Source organism: Salvelinus fontinalis, chromosome 28, assembly GCF_029448725.1.
Source record: "Salvelinus fontinalis isolate EN_2023a chromosome 28, ASM2944872v1, whole genome shotgun sequence".
Classification (NCBI taxonomy): Eukaryota; Metazoa; Chordata; class Actinopteri; order Salmoniformes; family Salmonidae; genus Salvelinus; species Salvelinus fontinalis.
Window position 1 is genome coordinate 4,142,891 of NC_074692.1, and position 21,440 is coordinate 4,164,330.

Sequence of the window (21,440 nt, forward strand, 5' to 3'; positions counted from 1 at the left end):
TGGCAACTAGTGGGAACGTTAGTTGGCTAACTGACGGGTACATAGCTAGCTACCTGCACATACTTAGCCTAATACATCACTTTTATATCAATACTTGATATATAGTCTGAATCATAGCAATGCAAATCAAGTCTTCTTTACAAGCCAGAATGTTAAACGCAATTAAATTTCAACTTACTTTGCCGTTTGTCTGTGCGTTTGGTCTTTCAGTGTATGACATTTGAGACAAAATATCGATAGGAAAGTATTGTTTACCCGACTTTAGAGCACCGTTACTGCCATTCAAATGCATATCACATGTGCAAAACCTTGCAAACGCCTGCAGATTTTGTCATTCCGTCTTGTGCATGTGCATATGGGCACCAGCAAACCCATCTTGACTGCCACACACAGAGACGAGCACTTTGAAGTTGGGTTAATAACTCTCCTGTGTATATTTAGTCTCAAATTTCGACCAACGAAGTACCAACGTCACGGACAATCTGCAGAGTAAATTCAAATGAAGTGTATTCTACACTATTACTTGTGAAGGGACTGTTTGGATTTTTGTTTACATAAATGTGTGTGGTGTTGTCTACGTAATTTCGCCATGTTTGTTCCTAATTCATGTGCACTGTAAACACTTAACGGGTGTTAACATGATCTGTCTAGTCTATATAACTGTTTGCTGAATATTAAATACATGAGCTATCTTTAGTATTTTAAAGGCTGTTGGGATTTGGGTTATGCCATATTGTGGTGTAAAGTACTTAAGTAAAAATACTAACCTTAAATGATATTGTCAAAACTATACGATATATTTTCAAATAATATCCCAATAAGTAACTATCGACCCCCGATCCCCCCCCCCCCTCCCTCATCACTATACCATACCAAATGTAATCTGTCATAATAATTTGAGTGTCCCGTTTACTTTATGTCTACCCTTTAGTCCAGGTTGAGCTACTCAAATCCACGATTTACGATGAAGTTGAGCAGCGACTAATGTGGGCAGACTGGAGATCCGACTTCACATAACTATGTTTTTATCAAAAACGACGGATTTCAACATCCAAAGAATAGCACGCAATTTCTGAAATCTGTAGTCTTTCATAAATTCTATGTAATGGGACGTCGAAGCTCCAGTCCGGCTCACCGTAAATCGTGAAGTTGAGCAAAGTTGGCTAGCTTGCTATATTTTCCACCACAGCATAATCAATGTGTGTTGTATTAATCTTACACATCATGTTTCTCACGTTTTTAAAGATGGAGCAATCTGAGTCTTCCCATTGTGAGGAAGATGAGGGCCAAAAGGGGTAAGCCCGAGGTGGTCCAGGAAGGGGACTGGTTCCTCAGTCCCGTGTGGTGATCTGTACAAACCTCCTACCGCAGAGGAACTGAACCAACTGAAGGAGGCAGAGAGCCTCTTCCACTGCAGCCTGCTCAAGATGCAGGTGAAACCAGGGTTGCAGTCGGGTGGGAGTCATGTTTTTTTGTGCGTGTTCAGGCATGCATGATCAAATCAAATGTTATCCGTCATGTACACAGTTTACAGACGGTATAAAAGGTGCAGTGAAATGCTAGCGTGCTAGCTCCCTCAACATTTCAGTACAATGTCAATCAAAAATAACAAGTCGTTAAATGAAGTTGCTATGCACAGTATAAATTATGAATGTGCTATATCAAATATGACTTTGTTACAAATATAAAGTTAGTGTCTTGGTCGAACAGTTGAATAAATATTATTTAATAGAACAATAGACACAAGCACACACAGTTAACGCTAAGGGTGGAATGTATGGAGAGTCAGTGAAAACAGTTGTCCATGCCTGTATTTACGCACGGCAGCAAATTTCGGGTCACTGAAACATGACAGCTACCCCAATGGGTCTATGCATATACATGTGTTAAAGGGCTACTGCACTTCCTGTTTTGGCCTCGTTTTAGATTTGGTTCACTATGAAATTCTAGCTGACAGGACTGAATTCAAACGTAAGTGTGGTTTGATGTGGGTGTCTATTGTGTGTTCACAGGTGGGAAGAGTTGGCCAAATTATTTAGCCAATTAGCTTCAGCCGACTAGTGTGACGTGGCTAAGTTGGTTTAACTTTGGATAGCATATATCCGGGCTAGTTATGCACCGTCAATAAATTGCACAATGTAAATTAGATTATTTTTGTTTGCTCATTAAATGCTTTCAATATTTGTATTTGCATTTTTACAGTTTATAGTTGTTTTGGGGTTAAGCCATTGAAATTTGGAGCTATTGGAGTTTTTACATAGTCCATTGTATATTGTGTAATTTATTGATGGTCCCTAACTAGCCACATGGGGATATCCAAAGTCAACCCAATTTTACCACGGGCATTGCGATTGGGTCGCGTGCCGCTGCACTCCAAATTGATGATTACTTGTGTGCTGCCAGCTGTGGGCAGGATTCAAACCAACCCAATCTTCCCAAATGTCATGACCACAAAACTCTGTTTTGGGACGAGACTGACTTTATGACCAAATGAGAAGTTTAGAGGCAGTAATCTCCATCTTGTCTCTTTGCCAATGCCAACAGATGGAGGAACTGCAGATGGAAGAACTGCTGAAGGAGGTTATCTTGAATGAGCGCAGGAAGCATCTGATCGACTCTTTTGTCCAGAAAGTCACTGAGCAGCTCCACACTGTACCACAGACCCCTGAGGTGGAGGAGGTATGTTAGTGACACTGTGTCCAGGGGATTAGAACTAATGGCAATGTGTTGTATTTGGTCTGAACTCAGTGACCTCCATAAATGTTTCAATGCCAATCTTTCTTTTTCTCCAGCTGAGGGACCTGTCATGGTTGTCAGGAGGAGTAAAGGTCTCCTTTCTCCTGGTGCCAAAGGCAGACAAAGGCAAGTTTCACATGGCACCCCCCATCTCTGTTACCATCATGGGCATCTACCCACTGGGGACTTGCACCAAACCAGACATCTCAGTCGATCTGGCAGTCACTATTCCTGCTGTACGTAACTCCACACTATTCACTCTGAAACATGGCAGTCATAATTCGATCATACAACAATAATAACATGCATCTACTCATGTTTTCCTTCCAGGATGTCCTGAACCCTAAACATGCCCTAAACCAGAGGTACCCACGGAAGAGGGCACTTTACCTGGCAGGGCTGGCACAGCATCTTGCCTCCTCTCGCGACGTTGGGACCATGCGGTTTTCACGTCTCCATGGCAACCACATCCGCCCCTTCCTGTTGCTTACCCCTCCAGGTACCTAGCAACATACTGTAGTACTACACTGTAGCATCTGTTACAGAAGAGTGGTATAGGAATGGAGCCAAGTCATGTAGTCTATTTCATTGTTTTCGTTAACTCAAAGTCTAGGTTTGTTGGCTTTTGCATGCAACCCATATGTTTGTTAGCAAGTACCTATTCAGTTAATTGGTTGTGTGTCAATGATGATTCAATGATATGACTATTTCTCCATGGAAAGACTCCTCCAGTTTCCTCTTGAGGCTCCAACCCTGCCGTCCTCCGGGCTTCTTCAAGCCCAGCCGCTTCCACCCCCAGAGGAACAACATCCGCATTGACTGATACACTGGCTTGGAGAGCTCTCGGCCAGGTGAGGGGAACTACCCAAAGCCGAGCAGCTTCGATATATTCTTTCCTGTTTCCTCCTCCATTCTGATCTGGAACGTTAATGTACACAGATGGTTACGGGATGAAAGCTCCTTGTTGATGGAGAGTACACTGACCTGAATTATACAAGTGGTGCACTGGAGAGATACTTCACGTTACAATCAAGACTAAAGCCTACATTCTCACCGATTCCTTTTCTGTGTGTTTGTGTAGATACGAGTGAGCCGCCCACTCCCCACTACAACAGCTCTGTTCTGGGGGACATGCTCCCCAGGAACCACCTGCTGTTCCTGACTGCTGTGAGCTGCCAGTGTACTGCCTTTGCAGAGCGAGTAGCCCTGCTCAAAGTGTGGCTCAGACAGAGGGAACTGGACCAGGTTTAGGCCCTTGCGCCATCCGCTCCCTCTTTATCAACACCGTTTTATCAGGCTGAACCCAGCTCTTACACTACTCTCTCTCCCGTCCCCAGGGAGCAGGGTGTTTCAGTGGTTTCCTAGGCTCCATTTTGCTGTTCTATCTCCTCTCCTCCCGCAGAGTCAGCAACACTGTGACCGCCTACCAGCTGCTCCTCAACAGCTTGCACTTCCTGGGTAAGAAGCATGAGGTCTCAACCTACCTGTCTGTTTGCTTCTACAGTTGGAGTAACATTGCATGTACCATAAATACTGTGCCAGACTGAGGAAACAAAAACAAGAAGGGAAAAGAGGTTGATGTATATAAGTGAGTCTGTGGGGGGGTGGGCTTTAGGAGGGAGTGAAACATGGTGATGAACTCTGAGTCACGGATGGCTGCAGGGAGGGAGTTCCAAAGTCTTGGAGCAACTTTGGAGAAGGCCCTGTTGCTGACGCTCTGAAGGGTAGACCTGGGAACGGCAAGTTGGCCTGCTGAGTGAGCTTGTGGGTTGGTAGGGGAGATGAAGGTAAGAGGGGACAAGGTGGTGGGTGGTGGAGAGCTTTGTAGGTCAGTAGGAGGTTTTGATGCGGTGGGAGCCAGTGGAGTTCACCTAGGATGGGTTTGATGTGCTGCCAGATCTTAGTGTGGTCAAGTCATTATGTTTCTATATGTTTTCTTCCCTCTCATTTGTCATCCCTCTCTTCTCTTCCTCAGCTTCCACCGACCTGACGGAGAATGGAATTACCCTCGCTGAAGACCCAGATTCAGCAGCGGTGAGCCAGGCCTAATCCAAATGTCCTTAATGGGTGGGATGAGTGTTGCGCAATTTCTCCATTATGGATCACAATCACATTTTATTCCTTTCTTTCCCTCAGCCCTCTCTCGCCGAGTTCCACAGTGCTTTCCAGGTTGAGTTTGTCGACCCCTCTGGACACCTCAACATGTGCGCCGACATGACCAGCTGCACCTACAATCAGGTGAGCGCCCTGTGCCAAGATGGCTTCAGATTGGCTGGTTGGCAGTAATGTTTCCTCTGATTGGTTAACTGTACCCTATTTGGCTCTCAGGATCAGTACGAGGCGTCGCTGCAGTTTCGGGACGACCCCACTGTGGATGGATTCCACGCCCTACTCATGACCGCCAAGCCCCAGATTAGGACCAGTGACCATGTCTTCCAGTAAGTACATTGTTCAGATTCACACACTTATCGTTTTCTCCTCTTATGCGTCAACTTTCTATATATTTTTTTTGCGCTCCTGTGTCAGTGATCAGACTGTGTGAGCTGGTGAAACTGCAGTCCTGCTGTAAGAAGCTCGACCTCCTCAGTGAACTCATGGACCACAGCGGAAACTACGTCCTCACTGCGCTCCCCTTTATCCTCTCCTTCCTGCAACAAGTACTAGGCCAAAGGGTCCGCCTCCTCACCCACTCCCTGACCCCTGAGGTGAGCATTCTCCTGCCTGTAGGGCTGTTGACTGGAACAGGCCGATTCAGTACTTTTTAGAGAACTGTTTTCTTGATAAAACTCTTGAGTGGGTATTCTGGCCAACATGTGTAACAGTGGTCGGTGAAGCTCTGAAGCACAAGGCCCAGCCACCCCTGTCCTTTGGCCTGCAGCTCAACCCAGAACAGGATGCCTCTACTGGAGAGAGGACACCCCCAGCTGGCAGCTGTACGTACCTCAACTCCTAATCACTGATCTGGGATCAGATCAAATTGTGTGTTGAGGCTGTGTGTTGTGGAAATTCATCAACATTTCTGCATCTACACTTTTTGAATGAAAAGCCTCTTTGGTAAATGTCCGCTATCTCCACCTTATACGGTGTACTGTTTAAAAACGTTTGTTTTATTAGCCGTATGGACGGGGATACACACGGTATACACCATCCAACGACATGCTTGCTTGTAGGTTTCTTCTCAACAATATGGACATAATAAAATATAAGAATACGAACATAAAGTAAATGGTACAATATAATAAAAATTTTAGCATAAGTATAATACAATTTTTACACATGTTTTGTGGAAGGGGGGTTTGGAGGACAAGTGTTTTTAAATTATGCAGTATTTCGCGACCATAATAAGAGTCTGGTAGCATCAGTAGTAATGTGGCGGTCATGACATTTTGTCAGCCAGTGATTTTCTTTCAAATAACTGACGGTCTCATGGTAATTTATCGATTTGAATAAACATAAACAGGTTGAGCAATTCCGGCTTCCACGCATAGCCTATAAGCCACTGATGAGGACATTTGGAACATCTACGTTTTTTTTTAAAGTCTAAAGAATCAATTTAATATAGCCTACACCATCACAATAAATCCATTATTTTAGGCAGGTCTAAAGATACATTATGATATGACATGTAGCCTATTTCAGAAGAATGGAATAGCACTTTCTGAGTCGTGTATTCGGACCCAGCAGTCAGACCCTCTTGACTGTTTGCACATTTTGTTATGTTACAGCCTTGTTCTAAGTGATTAAATCTATACACTTACCCCATAATGACAAAGCAAAAACAGATTTTTAGGAATGTTTGCAAAGACTGAAATATTACATTTACATAAGTATTCAGACCCTTCACTCAGCACTTTGTTGAAGCACCTTTGGAAGCGGTTACAGCCTTGAGTCTTCTTGGGTATGACGCTACAAGCTTGGCACACCTGTATTTGGGGAGTTTTTCATATTCTTTTCTGAAGATCCCGTCGAGCTCTGTCAGGTTGGATTGGGAGCGTCGCTGCACTGCTACTTTCAGGTCTCTCCAGAGATGTTCAATTCCAGGCTCTGGCTGGGCCACTCAAGGACATTCAGAGACTTGTCCCCAAGCTACTCCTGCGTTGTCTTGGCTGTGTGCTTAAGTTTGTTGTCCTATTGGAAGGTGAAACTTCGCACCAGTCTGAGAACCTGCTCCAGAGCGCTCAGGACTTCATTAAGGATCTCTCTGTACTTTGCTCCGTTCACCTTTCCCTTGATCCTGACTAGTCTCCCAGTCCCTGCCGCTGAAAAACATCCCTACAGCATGATGCTGCCACTACCATGCTTCACCGTAGGGATGGTGCCAGGTTTCCTACAGATGTGACGCTTGGCATTCAGGCCAAAAAAAGTTCACTCTTGGTTTCACAAGATTCTCTGGTCTGATATCTCATGTATCTCAAACTAGCTCTACCATAAGGGCCTGATTGGTAGAGTGCTGCAGAGATGGTTGTCCTTCTGTAAGATTTTCCCATCTTCACATAGGAACTCTGGAGCCATGTCAGAGTGACCATCGGTTTAATGGTCACCTCCCTGACCAAGGCCCTTCTCCCCCGATTGCTTAGTTTGGCCCGGCGGCCAGCTCTAGGAAGAGTCTTGGTGGTTCCAAACTTCTTCAATTTAAGAATGATGGAGGCCACTGTGTTTTTGGGGACCTTCAATGCAGCAGACATGTTTTGGGAACCTTCCCCAGATCTGTGCCTCGGCACAATCCTGTCTCGGAGTTCTACAGACAATTCCTTCGACCTCATGGTTTGGTTCACTGTCAACTGTGGGACCTTTTTATATAGACCGGTGTGTGTCTTTCCATATTATGTCCAATCAATTGAATTTACCACAGGTGGACTCCAAGTTGAAGAAACTTCTTTGGTGGGAAAAACGGTTTTCGCTTTGTCATTATGGGGTATTGTGTATAGATTCATATTTATTTAAAACATTTTAGAATAAGCCGGTAGCGTAGCAATGTGGGGAAAAAGGGAAGGGGTCTCAATACTTTTCAAATGCACTGTATAGGCTTAATTTAGTCATTTATGCAACTTTAGTTGTGATACAAACGTTAGCCTATATGTTTAGATTTTTAATACCTTCCGAGGTTGCATGATGTGACTAAGGATGATTTGATAAGAGGTGCACAAAAGGCAAGCGTTCTGCTCTGTTTCTTGCGTATGCTGCACACACTTCGTTCACAATATGACAAGCACTTGAAAATATTCTCATCCATCAGACTAGTCTCAATTTAATCTGGTTTTTACATAAGCCTGCTAATACGTGTGGAATTTTTATTTTATTTAGAATGGCGTCATGTCTGGAATGGCAAACGGAGGTTACGTGCAGTTACGTTTTTAATAGGCCAGGTAGGCTACACTGCTTGTAAAGCAGATGAATGTGTTTTTAATTTAGAAAGAGTTGAGCAATAAATATAGCAGCTCGACAAGGTCGTATCCTCTTTTTATTTTTTATAGTGGCTGGCCAAAAATCTGTGTTCACATGTGATTGTGCAATGACTGGGTTTATAAGAACACATGTTTCACTAGGCTATGGACTATCCAACTGTGTTCCAGGGGTCTTGGATCTTTAGACTATAGGTTACTTGGCCACTTTAGTTGTGGTACAATCCTTATCAAAACATTTAGGCCTACGGGCTAGGCTACATGATGCATGCGGCTATGATTTGAAAAAGTCCCCCCCAAAAATGCATGTTCTGTTTTTTGCTGGGCATCATTCACAGTTGATATTCTCACCTGTCAGACTATCATTTTAGTCTTCTCTTTACATATACTAAATAGTATGTGTGAGAATTTTGTTTTGATTTACACTGGTCATTATGCACCTGTTGGAACTGGGGCAGGGTTAAAAAAAAATCAAACATGGCATCCATATGCATAGCGACTGGAGGACTGTTTTCCCGCGTTTCATTTTCATGCCAGTCAGGTAGGCTACTCTGATTTGGTAAAACAAAGCAATGTGCTTAATTATTAGGACATTTGAGACATAAATATAGAAAGCGGATTGAGATCTTCTTTTTAATAGAGGCCATCATCTATTTTCTCATGCAATTGCATAGCCTATAGAAACACTTTTTATTTAATTCCATGAGGAGCTGGCTCTTGCTGCACAACAGGCAGTGGTGGAAAAAGTAGCCAAATGTTATACTTGAGTGAAAGTGTAGATTCCCTTTTAATAGAAAGTTACTCAGTAAAATACTACTTGAGTAAAAGTCTAAAAGTATTTGGTTCTAAATATACTTAAGTATAAATAATTTCAAATTCCTTACTAATCAAAGCAGAAGGCACCATTTTCCTGTTTAAATTTTTTACGGATATCAGGGGCACGCTCCAACACCCAAACAATGCATTTGTGTTTAGTGAGGCTGCCAGATCAGCGGCAGTAGGTTAGTCAGGGATGACCACGTGTTCTCTTGATAAGTATGTGAATTGGAATATTTTCCTGTCCTGCTAAGCATTCCAAATGTAACGAGTACTTTTGGGTGTCAAGGAAAATGTAGGGAGTAAAAAGTACATTATTTTCTTTAGGAATGTAGTGAAGTTAATTAGTAAAGTACAGATACCCCAAAAAATGACTTAAGTAGAAATACTTTAAAAAGTACTACTTAAGTACTTGATGCAACTGACAACAGGTGATCCTATTCCACTCAAACTCTGAATGCCAGGGCTCTCATGAAATGTTTGATTTGCTTTTTGATTTGCATATGCATTGATGTCAGTGATTTAGAGGGACATTATAAACGGGGTGGTTCGAGCCTTGAATGCTGACAGCCATGGTATATCAGACCATATACCACGGGTATGACAACATGTATTTAGACCGCTCTAATTACAGTGGTAACCAGTTTATAATAGAAATAAGCCACCTTGGGGGTTTGTGGTATATGGCCAATATATCACACCTCCTCGTGCCTTATTGCTAAAATAGAGCACTGTACCGGCCATTAGCAACTGGCAGCAAGTTTGGTAGGCTACTAATGACCATCAGCGGCATCAGAGCACAGTTTTGGAGAAGCCTAGTTACCGTTACTCAACGGCCACGTGGAATTTGACTGTGGTTATGATTTGTAACAGGCTCCTTTTCTCCTCTCCTCAGCCATGCAGATATACCAGAAACCCGTGTGAGGTACATTGTAAGGATGCTGGAGGAAGTCCTCAAAGTAGGACATGAGGTTGGTCAGTTTTTCTGTAGTAGTGTGTCTTACCAGCAGAGGATGCTGGTGTGGTTTGACGACTCCCTCCATCCAAACCGTATCTGAAACCTAAAGCTGTGTTTGTGTGTGTTTTGTGGTCGTGTTCCCCAGGTGTGCAGGAGGAGAGTCTGAAAGTGGGGCAGTCCTATGATGACCTGAGCAGGAAGCTGGAGGGGGTGACTCTGTCCAACACCTCAGTGCAGGGGTCCCACCCGGCCCTCCGCTACACCCAGGTAACCCCCCCGGATCCCCATTTAGACACATTCCGGGGTGTAGTTTCCCCTAAGTACAGATCTAGGATCACTGGATTGGTCACTCAGTCCTAACCGTGATGGGGGAAATGCAATACTGACCCAGGATCAACTTCAGACACAATCTACAGGCCTCATCTCCTCTTCAGCTTCATACAGGAGATGGTCCATCATTTAAACGTTTGTTTTGTACATTCTTCCTCCATCACACAGGTGTTCCCCCCCCAGTGCCCCTGAAGCTGGATTATTCGTTCTTTGACAGAGAAAAGTTGTCCTGGTTGCTGGTGCCCCAGGAGGGCAAACCATGCCCTGTGTACATCGCAGTTGTCAAAGGTACCTCACCCCATGGCTTGTCTGCTCCACCAGTGTGTGTTCTGTGCTATACAGGCCAAATGGAAATGTGTTGTTGTGGATCCAGATAAGGTATACTTCTGTTTTTTTTGGTGTGTTTTCTACTATGAGCCCCTCTCTCGTCGTCTCCTGTTGTAGTGATCTTCCACATGGAGGGCAATGAGAAGTGGCCTCATGACCGGGTGGCCGTCTGTCACATTAAAGCAGCCTTCCACATCGGCCTGGGAGAACTGCCGACCAAACACCACCAGCCCAGCCCCACACACCTGGACGTGTGGAAGGTAGGGGCCCTGCTTTCTGTCTGTAGGGGTGGGAGCTGGCCTCGACATTAACGCTTTTCCGGGACAAGTAAATAGTCTGAACAGAAGAATATAGATTCACGTTGTCAGGGAATGGACAAGTAAAAAAATATATCATCACAATCTTCAACAATTACTCTGCTCAATTGGATCAGAGAGGCCAACATTGTAAACAGATTTGAATATTATTCCAAAGTACATAAATAAAAAAAGCCGAAATGTGAAGGTGATATGCATAGGCCTGTTGGCTACAGCCTCATGTATAAACCGATGCTGACATGAGGCAGGTGCCAGAAAATGTAGCCAAACGTTAATGGGACTATTAATTACATAAAAATAGACTAATCGCAGAGGGTTGTGAGCATTTTGAAATTATTTAACCATAAACTTGGTCGTTTAAAACAAGTTTTATGTAATTTTATGAAGCATGTTTTAGCAGTACCTTGGTTTAAAGTGGCCTAGCCAAAATATGACCACAGAAATGTTAAGATACTTATTCATATACCATTGAAAGTAGTTATTTTTTTCAATGTTATTTTATTGTCCAGCAGCCAAAGGCCAAGTCCTAGTCAAATTAGTAGTAACCCATGTTAGTTGATGCATCTTTAGATCTCCCCGATTTCTTCATTTCTAAAACTGCTCGCTTGTGCAGTTCGCTTTTGAGAACGATGTTTTCACGCTAATTGCATTTTGGAACATTTGCGTGTAGCTTACAGCCATGTGCACATTGCTGAGTTTATACTTATTAAGAGGGGGAACTTTATCAACATTTTAAGCTAAATTGTTTAATCTGCCTCATTGCTTTAATTTGTGCAGCGGCTTTCTGTGGAGGGAATTATTTTTTAGACTTAAATATTATTTGGTTGTAATTGTAATGTTACAATATTTTATAGGCTACCAAGGGTGGCCAACCATCCTCCGGGAGAGTCTTTTTAAAGGGGCGTTGTTGTATTTTGAGTAATTGTTGTCTGATTCTCTATGGTAAAAAAGATAGTAATGCATTTTATTTAGTGAAATGGTTCCTTGCGTCATACAATGATGTAAAAATGGTGTTACTTGAGCTTGGGGAAAAAATGGTCCTACTGGTCTGACAGACAAGTGGCTAAAAAGTTAGTCAACCACTAGGGTCTGGGTGTATGGTTAGAGGTGATGATCATTCATGACTAGTATAGGTAAAGGAAAGCATAGGCCTAATGGACAAAAATGGATGGCAACTTATTGCCAATGGGCGAACCATATACACAATCGCAAATACCACTCAAATGGGCTGCAGATGGTGCAAAACATATTGCTAATGGAACATGGCCAATGCCGGGTGTAATAACCCAAAAATCCAAAAGGTGGCGAGCGTGCTCCACCGTCTGAAAAATATATGGGAAATGGACAAAGTCACTTCTCAAGGGTGAAATGACAAACTTAAACTTTATAGAAAATGCGTTTTGGACCAATTTAATTATTTTGGGATCCAATTATACATTACTTAAGAACCGTATTGATATAGATTTGTCTTATTTCATGCAAGTTTGTACATAAGGCCTATGTTATGTCCATATCAGGCATATAATAATGCAAATGGCCACTTGTCACACATTATACTCCAAATGGGCAAAATGTAAATTTGCCATATATAATCATAGGAAGTCGGTTCCGAACCCAAAAGTCAGTGAACCATGTCCAGAACCATGTGGCTTATATGATGACCAAATTATATAAACTCAGCAAAAAAATAAATGTCCCTTTTTCAGGACCCTGAATTTCAAAGATCATTTGTAAAAATCTAAGTAACTTCACAGATCTTCATTGTAAAGGGTTTAAACACTGTTTCCCATGCTTGTTCAATGAACCATAAACAATTAATATACACGCACCTATGGAACGGTCGTTAAGACACTAACAGCTTACAAGAAGTAGGCAATTAAGATCACAATCTTAGGACACTAAAGAGGCCTTTCTACTGACTCTGAGAAACACACAGAAAGATGCCCAGGGTCCCTGCTCATCTGCGTGAACATGCTTTAGGCATGCTGCAAGGAGGCATGAGGACTGCAGATGTGGTCAGAGCAATAAATTGCAATGTTCGTACTGTGAGACGCCTAAAACAGCGCTACAGGGAGACAGGACAGACAGCTGATTGTCCTCGCAGCGGCAGACCACGTGTAACAACACCTGCACAGGATCGGTACATCCGAACATCACACCTGCGGGACAGGTACAGGACGGCAACAACTGCCTGAGTTACACCAGGTACGCACATTCCCTCCATCAGTGCTCAGACTGTCCGCAATAGGCTGAGAGAGGCTGGACTGAGGGCTTGTAGGCCTGTTGTAAGGCAGTTCCTAACCAGACATCACCGGCAACGACGCCGCCTATGGGCACAACCCACCGTCGCTGGACCAGACAGGACTGGCAAAAAGTGCTCTTCACTGACGAGTCGTGGTTTTGTCTCACCAGGGGTGAAGGTCAGATTCGGGTTTATCGTCGATGGAATGAACGTTACACCGAGTCCTGTACCCTGGAGCGGGATCGATTTGGGGGTGTAGGGTTCGTTATAGTCTGGGGCGGTGTGTCACAGCATCATCGGACTGAGCTTGTTGCCATTGCAGGCAATCTCAACGCTGTGCGTTACAGGGAAGATGACCTCCCTCGTGTTACCCTTCCTGCAGGCTCATCCTGACATAACCCTCCAGCATGACAATGCCACCAGCCATACTGCTCGTTCTGTGCAAGACAGGAATGTCAGCGTTCTGCCATGGTCAGCGAAGAGCACGGATCTCAATCCCATTGAACACGTCTGGAACCTGTTGGATCGGAGGGTGAGGGCAGGGCCATTTCACCCCGAAATGTCTGGGAACTTGCAGGTGCCTTGGTGGAAGAGTGGGGTAACATCTCACAGCAAGAACTAGCAAATCTGGTGCAGTCCATGAGGAGGAGATGCACTGCAGTACTTAATACAGCTGGTGGCCACACCAGATACCGACTGTTACTTTTGAGTTTGACCCCCCCTCTTGTTCAGGGACACATTATAACATTTCTGTTAGTCACATGTGTAACGGTCCTGACCTGTTTTTGTATGTGTTTATGGTCAGGGCGTGTGTTTTGGGTGGGCAGTCTATGTTTTCTGTTTCTATGTTGGTTTTGGGTTGCCTGGTATGGCTCTTAATTAGAGGCAGGTGGTTTGCGTTTCCTCTAATTAAGAGTCATATTTAGGTAGGGTGTTCTCACTGTTTGTTTGTGGGTGATTGTCTTCCGTATCTGTGTTATGTTTTGGCACCATACGGGACTGTTCGGTTGTTCGTTCGTTTATTTTGATGTAGTCTGTTTCCTGTCCGTAAGTGTTACGTTTAGTTCTGTAAGTTTATGTTCAGGTTTCGTCTACTTCGTTTTCTTGTTTTGTATTTTTGGAAGTGTTTTGTTTTTCGTGTTGCCATCGTCGTTATAAATAAAGAGATGGCTTATTTCCCTAATGCTGCATTTTGGTCTGATGATCCTTCTCTCCTCTCCTCGTCCGAGGAAGAGGAGAACGACAGCCCTTACACCATGTCTGTGGAACTTGTTCAGTTTATGTCTCAGTTGTTGAATCATGTTATGTTCATACAAATATTTACACATGTTAAGTTTGCTGAAAATGAACGCAGTTGACAGTGAGAGGATCTTTCTTTTTTTGCTAAGTTTATATCACTGTGTTAAGCCCTGAATCAACCTAGAAGGTCTATTTGTCATGTTTGATTATTGGAAGTCAGAATTTTTTTGTTGGTTGATTCTGCATGTCCATTTCGTAATGGGAGGTCCTTATTGATATACAGTTGAAGTCGAAAGTTTACAAACACCTTAGCCAAATACATTTAAACTCAGTTTTTCACTATTCCTGACATTTAATCCTAGTAAAAATGTCCCCTCTTAGGTCAGGTAGGATCACCCCTTTATTTTAAGAATGTGAAATGTCAATAATAGTAGAAAGAATTATTTATTTAAGTTTTTATTTCTTTCATCACATTCCCCGTGGATCATAAGTTTACATACACCCAATTAGTATTTGGTAGTATTGCCTTTAAATGGTTTAACTTGGGTCAAGCGTTTCGTGTAGCCTTCCACAAGCTTCCCACAATAAGTTGGGTGAATTTTGGCCCATTCCTCCTGACAGAGCTGGTGTAGGCTTGTAGGCCTCCTCGCTTGCACACGCTTTTTCAGTTTCAGTTCTGCCCACACATTTCCTATAGGATTGAGGTCAGGGCTTTATGATGGCATCTCCAATACCTTGACTTTGTTGTCCTTAAGCCATTTTACTACAACTTTGAAAGTGTGCTTGGGGTCATTGTCCATTTGGAAGCCATTTGCGACCAAGCTTTAACTTCCTGACTAATGTCTTGAGATGTTGCTTCAATATATCCACCTAATTTTCCTTCCTCGTGAAGCCATCTATTTTATGAAGTGCACTGGTCCCTCCTGCAGCAAAGCATCCCCACAACATGATGCTGCCACACCCGTGCTTCACGGTTGGGATGGTGTTTTTCGGCTTGCAAGCCTCCCCCTTTTTCCTCCATACATAATGATGGTCATTATGGCCAAACAGTTCTATTTTTGTTTCATCAGACCAGAGGACAAAAAGTATGATCTTTGTTGCAAACCATAGTCTAGCTTTTTTATGGCGTTTTTGGAGCAGTGGCTTCTTCCTTGCTGATCGGCCTTTCAGCTTTCGACGATATAGGACTCGTTTTACTTTGGACGTTGTTTCTTTTTGTACCTGTTTCCTCCATTATCTTCACATAGTCCTTTGCTGTTGTTCTGGGATTGATTTACACCAAAGTATGTTAATCTCTAGGAGAAGAACGCATCTCCTTCCTGAGCGGTATGATGGCTGCGTGGTCCCATGGTGTTTATACTTGCATACTATTGTTTGTACAGATGAACGTGGTACCTTCAGGCGTTTGGAAATTGCTCCCAAGGATGAACCAGACTTGTGGAGGACCTACAATTATTTTTTTCTGAGGTCTTGGTTGATTTCTTTGGTTTACACAGTCGCTGCTGTCAGACCGAGCGAGCTACGGCCAAGTGGGGAACCTCATTGAATTCGGATTGGCTTAGAGACTATAGCGATGTTTTGTTTGCCGTTCAGTGATTTAAAAAAAATAAAAAATACATTTGCATGTCCATTTGGTGACGGTAAATCCCAAATTAAACATATTGGAAATGTACGCTGTCCATTTGCAATATAAAATATGGACAATGCCAATATATTATACTGCAACTAGGAGAGTCAGCCATCAGTCAATAAGATATCATGTTTCTCGTCCTGAGAACCTCCTAGAGCTACATAACTCACGGTGCACTACCACTCTAGAACAGGTTTATAAAGTTTCAGAGCTCTAGGTCTGACAGTTCTTTGATGGTTCGTACGCCGGTAACATCTTAGCTGTGTGTGTGAGTTTTTCTTTGAGGTCTGATGGGCAGTGTGAACACTTGTCAGGCTAGAGCATGTCTCTATGGGTGCTGTCTCTGTGTCCTGGGCTTATGGGTTTATTTTTTGGGGGGTTCTCAAAATAATACTTGAAGTACACTGGGCTGTGTGAGTCTGTCCAATTGCAATATGAAATATTGGCATTTGCTATTTATAATATGTAAAATGGACACTGTCCATATGCAATATGAAAATGCACCTAACTTATTGAAGATGGATACACTTCATACAGAAAATCGCAGAAATCATGTAGAGCTCCGAAACCTGCCTTAATGGATTTGCCTTAACATGCCTCAACTGGATCTACAACTTTTTTCTCATCCCAGAAAATGTGCATTAACTCAGAGCGTTGTGGCTTCGACGCAGTCTTGTTTCTGGGCTAAAAGTACATTTGGCTGCGCCTCTGCTCGTGAGTTTCGTCTTTGGAGTCTGTTCCATTTGAGAAACAGCCATGTCCATTTTTTGGTGATGAAATGGCCATTTGCCATATAGTCAGTAGGCCATCTGGTGGAATTTTCCGGTACAGCAGAAAAAAGTCAATTATATTCATTTTTTTTTATATCTCAGAAACTGAGTGTCCTGGAAACCACCGCCTATTTTTTTTGCGCACCCGTGGACGTCTCATAAGGGGCCGTCCATTTGCCATGTGAAATTTCTCAACCATATGGCTATGTTCATTCATGACTAGTATAGGGAAGCACTCTTATCAGGCACCTTGACTAACCGTGTGTGTGTGTCAAGGATGGCTTGGCGTTCAGGATACAGGTAGCTTACCACCGGGAGCCTCAGGTCCAGAGGGAGAGTGTGTGTCCAGAAGGACTCCTCATCGTAAGGGACAACGAGGAGGCTCAAGCCCTGGAGATGGCAACCATGCACCGGCCCCTACTCACCTGCACGGGCCAGGCACTACTTTACACTGGAGCGCTCCTTCTATCAGCTAACATTAGCTCTACATATCCTCTCCCCCGCTCTCTCCACATCCCCCTCCCTTTCAGCTTACACTTTAGCTTTACACATTTTTGATCTCACTCAAAGGAACACACACATCTTAATGTTTGTGGTTGTGTGTTCTAGGCTCCAGCAACTCCACCCGTACTTTGGGGCGGTGTGTTGCCTGGCCAAGCGCTGGCTGGGAGCTCTTCAGCGATGACATAACAGAGGACACTGCTGACCTGCTGGTGGCGTCCCTCTTCCTGCAGCCGGCCCCCTTCACTCCTCCAGGGTAACTAGCTACCTGCATGTCAGTCCATCGCTGACCCTTTCCCTCTGTCGTCACCTTGATGTACCACATGACTGATACAACCCCTCTCTCTCTCCCTCTTTTCTCTTTGTCCATCTACCCCTTTCTGTTTTATGTAATTAATGGTAATAAATTGCAATTATCTTTTTAGGTCTGAAACCGAGGTTGTAAAGTTCTGGTTTAAATGAAGCAGACAGAATTCCCATCTCACAATTAGTCAGATCCAATTTTATTTGCGAGAGCTCTCCCGTGCATATACAAAAACGTTTCTTTTATAGTATTCTCTTAACCTACACACATGCATACACTAATATTTGGATTTTCTCCTGAAGTCTCACCACAATTTATTACCACTCAGCTGACAGTTCCAGTGTCCCTCCCCAGATACGGGAAACCTGGAGGGGCTCTCCCTGTCTTGTCTTATCCCCCCAGAGTTATAGCTGGGTCGGTTCAAACATAGGTTAAGGAGTCTCTTGTTTTCTTTCGGCACACACATACATTCCTTTCTTCCCCAATGGTTATCAGCTTTAATTACCCCTTGTCCATGCTACATAACCTCTAATCCTAATGGTTAAGTTTCCGGGGAGAATTATTTAATCATTTATCTTAAACCCTGATAAAATATTTTAACATTCTGTCATTCTCGCTGTCTCTTGTTCACTCTTGTCTCGCTTTGCTCTCTTGCTTTCTTTCTCTCTGTCTCCATGTCTCTTTCTCTCAGGTCTCCTCGGGTGGGTTTTCTTCGCTTCCTCCACCTGCTCTCCTCCTTTGACTGGAGAAACAACCCCCGGTGGTCAACCTCAACAACCAGCTCACCGGGTGAGCGCGCACACACACACACACACAATGTGGATGTATATTGTATCTTATTAACATATTTGTATCTTATCATATTCGTGCATTACAAAAAATAACCAATGGGGTGTTCTCTCTCTCGCTGATGTTCTTCATATGTAGACTCACTTTTCCCACTCTCTCTCTCTCTCTCACCCTCTGCCCTGTCCTCATCTGTAGCTGCTGACTACACTGAGATCAAGAATGACTTCATCGTCTCCAGAGTTTCTGCCTGTCATGTTCATTGCCACGCCCAAAGACAAGAAGCTGTCAATCTGGACCAAACCGGTTCCATCTGAACAGGTTAGAACATGGGCACACATCCAGTACAGTCACCAGTACAGTCACCAGTACAGTCACTAGTACAGTCATCCAATAGCATTTTATTTGCGCAGCCCATTGTACACAACATAGTAACCGACTCAGACTTGAAAGAGACGAAATTGAATACAAACTTTTCAAATGATTGAACTGCGGTGTACCAACTCTCACACTGTCAAAGACCGGGGGGGGGGGGAGGGGGGGGGAATCCTGTCTGTATATTAAGTAGTATAGTCAAGGCTCTAAAGTGTGACCATTTTGGTCGCATATGCATGTAAATATTTGGCTGTGCTACCTGCAATTGCAATTTTGGAGCACCTACAAGAGAAATTACTCAGATAATAGTTGTTGTAATGATTATACTTCACTCTACCGTTGTTTCCGAGTGCCCTAGAGAAACGATTGAGTGAATATTCGTTAGTATCATGGTTGTACCATTTTACTATAGCAAAAAATGTATTGTTTCTAGCCCTAACAGTTCAGAAGATATGACCCATATTACCCGCACAACATTTTTTTCCTTCCTATAGGGGATTAGATGTCTGCGTTTTTACTTTCATAAACCATGTCTCGGGCCATTCTTAAGCTACTCATGGGCCATTCATTTACGCCTTGTTCAGTCATGTTACCTCATTAGCTAGCTAGCTAACAACCGGATAACTTTACCAGTATATTCAAACATTTGGGGGCACAGAAAGAAAGGAAAAGGGATATCTTTTTCAGGAGATCAATGATCATAGTAATGAATGACTGATCTCTTGCATGTCATCACACACAATGTTCTTAAAGGGATAGTTCACCCAAATTGTAAAATTAATACTTGGTTTCCTTACCCTAATGTTTTAGCATTTCTGGCACAAATCCCATTTAAGTCATGGGGCCGATATGAAATTTTTTCGTGCATCATGTCCAAATCATCCGAAAGTATCTAAAATCGGTTGTGAAGCTCAACAAAGTAACTAGTAGATGATTTGAACATGAAACATGCTAATATCATTCCTATGCCTTTAATGGGATTTGTGCCACAAATGCTAAACCGTTAGCATGTGGAAACAGTGCCAGGGAAACTTAACCAAAGCATGGATGCTGTCATACCTTGTCCATAGACCGCTTACAGGGTAAGGAAACCAATGTCTTTTGGGTGAACTAAAATTGTCCATGTAATGCATCTCAACAAGAAAATTGTGCTTTTATACAATGTTGAAACCTAATATTCTACAAATGCCATTTCTGCTTTTTATAATTAACAAATATATTTACAGGGTTACATATTCGTTTCTAGGGCACAATGTGTGCTTCAGAAGCAGCTAGAATACATGTAGGCCAAATACAGGCTTTAGCAAAAAAATTAGTTTTTTATTTTTTTACAAATATTTCCGGTGCTCCTAACTTTTAGACGTTGGGAGCACCAGTTTTACCAATTTAAAAAATGTTAATTTAGAGCTGTAACTATAGTAAATCTAAAAGTAGAGGTGCCATCATAAACAGCGGAGCAGAAATGAATTGCATGTTCTTGTTAGTCAGCAGTCAGTTACCCTATTCTTGGACCCTTCCTCAAGGCACACGACTCTCCTGCGTCACACTGTTAGAGGATCCGCTCATATCATTCACTAGTACCACTTAGGATGATAAAGGTAATGCCATGCACATTCCGTTTGTGATGTTATAACACCGATATTGCATTCATTCAAAATGGCATTAAGAAAATCTTACCTCACCAGTGATACCTCAATCCCTTGATTACAATGCTCAAACTAGCTGTTTTCCATACCTGGCAATCTTTTTATGTGTTTCTGTCAAAGAGCTTTGAATTCAATAGGTCTACTACGTGACGTGCAGAAGAAGCAGAATTGAGAGGCAGATTGAGCCGAGAACACAGGCACACGTATCAATGGAACAGCTATTAATTGTGCTCGGTGCACATTTGAAAATGTACCAGATCTTTTATCATGAAGTCGTCATCTGACCTGGGGTTAAGACAACGGAGAGCGTAGTCATAGGGATTCAATGGAACGCCGAAACGATCTTTAGTGACGATAGATGAGGAGAGTTCCGAATGAGGAGTTTAAACACGGACAACCAACAGGTTTTGTAGGGTTATTATAATGGCTGGTGTGGGGGTGTGGTATAAATGTGTGTTATTAAATGGTGTCTGTTTTTCTCCCTGGGTGCTCAGATACTTCAGCGTGTGGTGATGGCGGCCGCAGAGAGCCTGAAGGTCCTGGAACCTCAGCTGACGGACGCCAACCGGGTTAGTCACACACACACTTACCCACCATTCTATCAATCTATTCCCACGCACTCATAAAACTACTACATGCACACTCACATTCATGTTAGTATGTTTTTCTTCATTTCCAATAACTGGACTGCTTTTTTGTAATACACCATTCCATCATTAACTTTCCCTTCTCTTCCTCTGTTCTCTCGCTCTGTGTGTGTGTACAGGTGGGCAAGTGGCCTCCTTTGGATGCCTATGATGTCCTGATCTACCTGAGCCCCAAGCAGATGCCCTTACTGAGCTAGGCAGTGGACCCGCCTCATGCCATCTTCAGCAGGGGCACTACCCGTCATCGACTTCAGCCCCGTCACCCACTACCTGGCAGAACGGAGTGACTACTTGTGCGTGTGCATGCCTGCACGTGTGTTGGCGATAGATCATTTTTGCCTACATAAATGAGGCTCAGGCTAGATGGTTTTTTATAGAAGCAAAAAGGCAATGTCTGCGTTTTCTCCTGACATG

At 43.2% G+C, this 21,440-nt stretch overlaps 2 protein-coding genes and 1 pseudogene across 2 annotated transcripts; all 3 read left to right on the forward strand.

Annotated features, from left to right (window-relative positions):
* Positions 1-383: 383 nt before the first annotated feature.
* Positions 384-4,062, forward strand: LOC129825978 (nucleolar protein 6-like; annotated as a pseudogene).
* Positions 4,047-10,499, forward strand: LOC129825862 (nucleolar protein 6-like; the record flags this gene model as incomplete). The annotated part of the gene is made up of 9 exons (XM_055885992.1): positions 4,047-4,194; positions 4,712-4,770; positions 4,873-4,974; positions 5,065-5,174; positions 5,263-5,441; positions 5,559-5,669; positions 9,850-9,925; positions 10,058-10,179; positions 10,411-10,499. Coding segments are annotated over 5 exons (435 nt in total), but the record flags the coding sequence as incomplete, so codon positions are not given.
* LOC129825863 (nucleolar protein 6-like) lies at positions 5,331-21,239 on the forward strand. Its single transcript, XM_055885993.1, has 11 exons — positions 5,331-5,441; positions 9,850-9,913; positions 10,058-10,216; positions 10,411-10,530; positions 10,687-10,829; positions 17,044-17,200; positions 17,377-17,524; positions 18,264-18,361; positions 18,557-18,679; positions 20,874-20,948; positions 21,146-21,239. Exons 1-9 carry the CDS (start codon positions 5,331-5,333, stop codon positions 18,673-18,675), a joined length of 1,119 nt encoding a protein of 372 aa, XP_055741968.1. The 3' UTR covers positions 18,676-18,679; positions 20,874-20,948; positions 21,146-21,239.
* Positions 21,240-21,440: the final 201 nt, after the last annotated feature.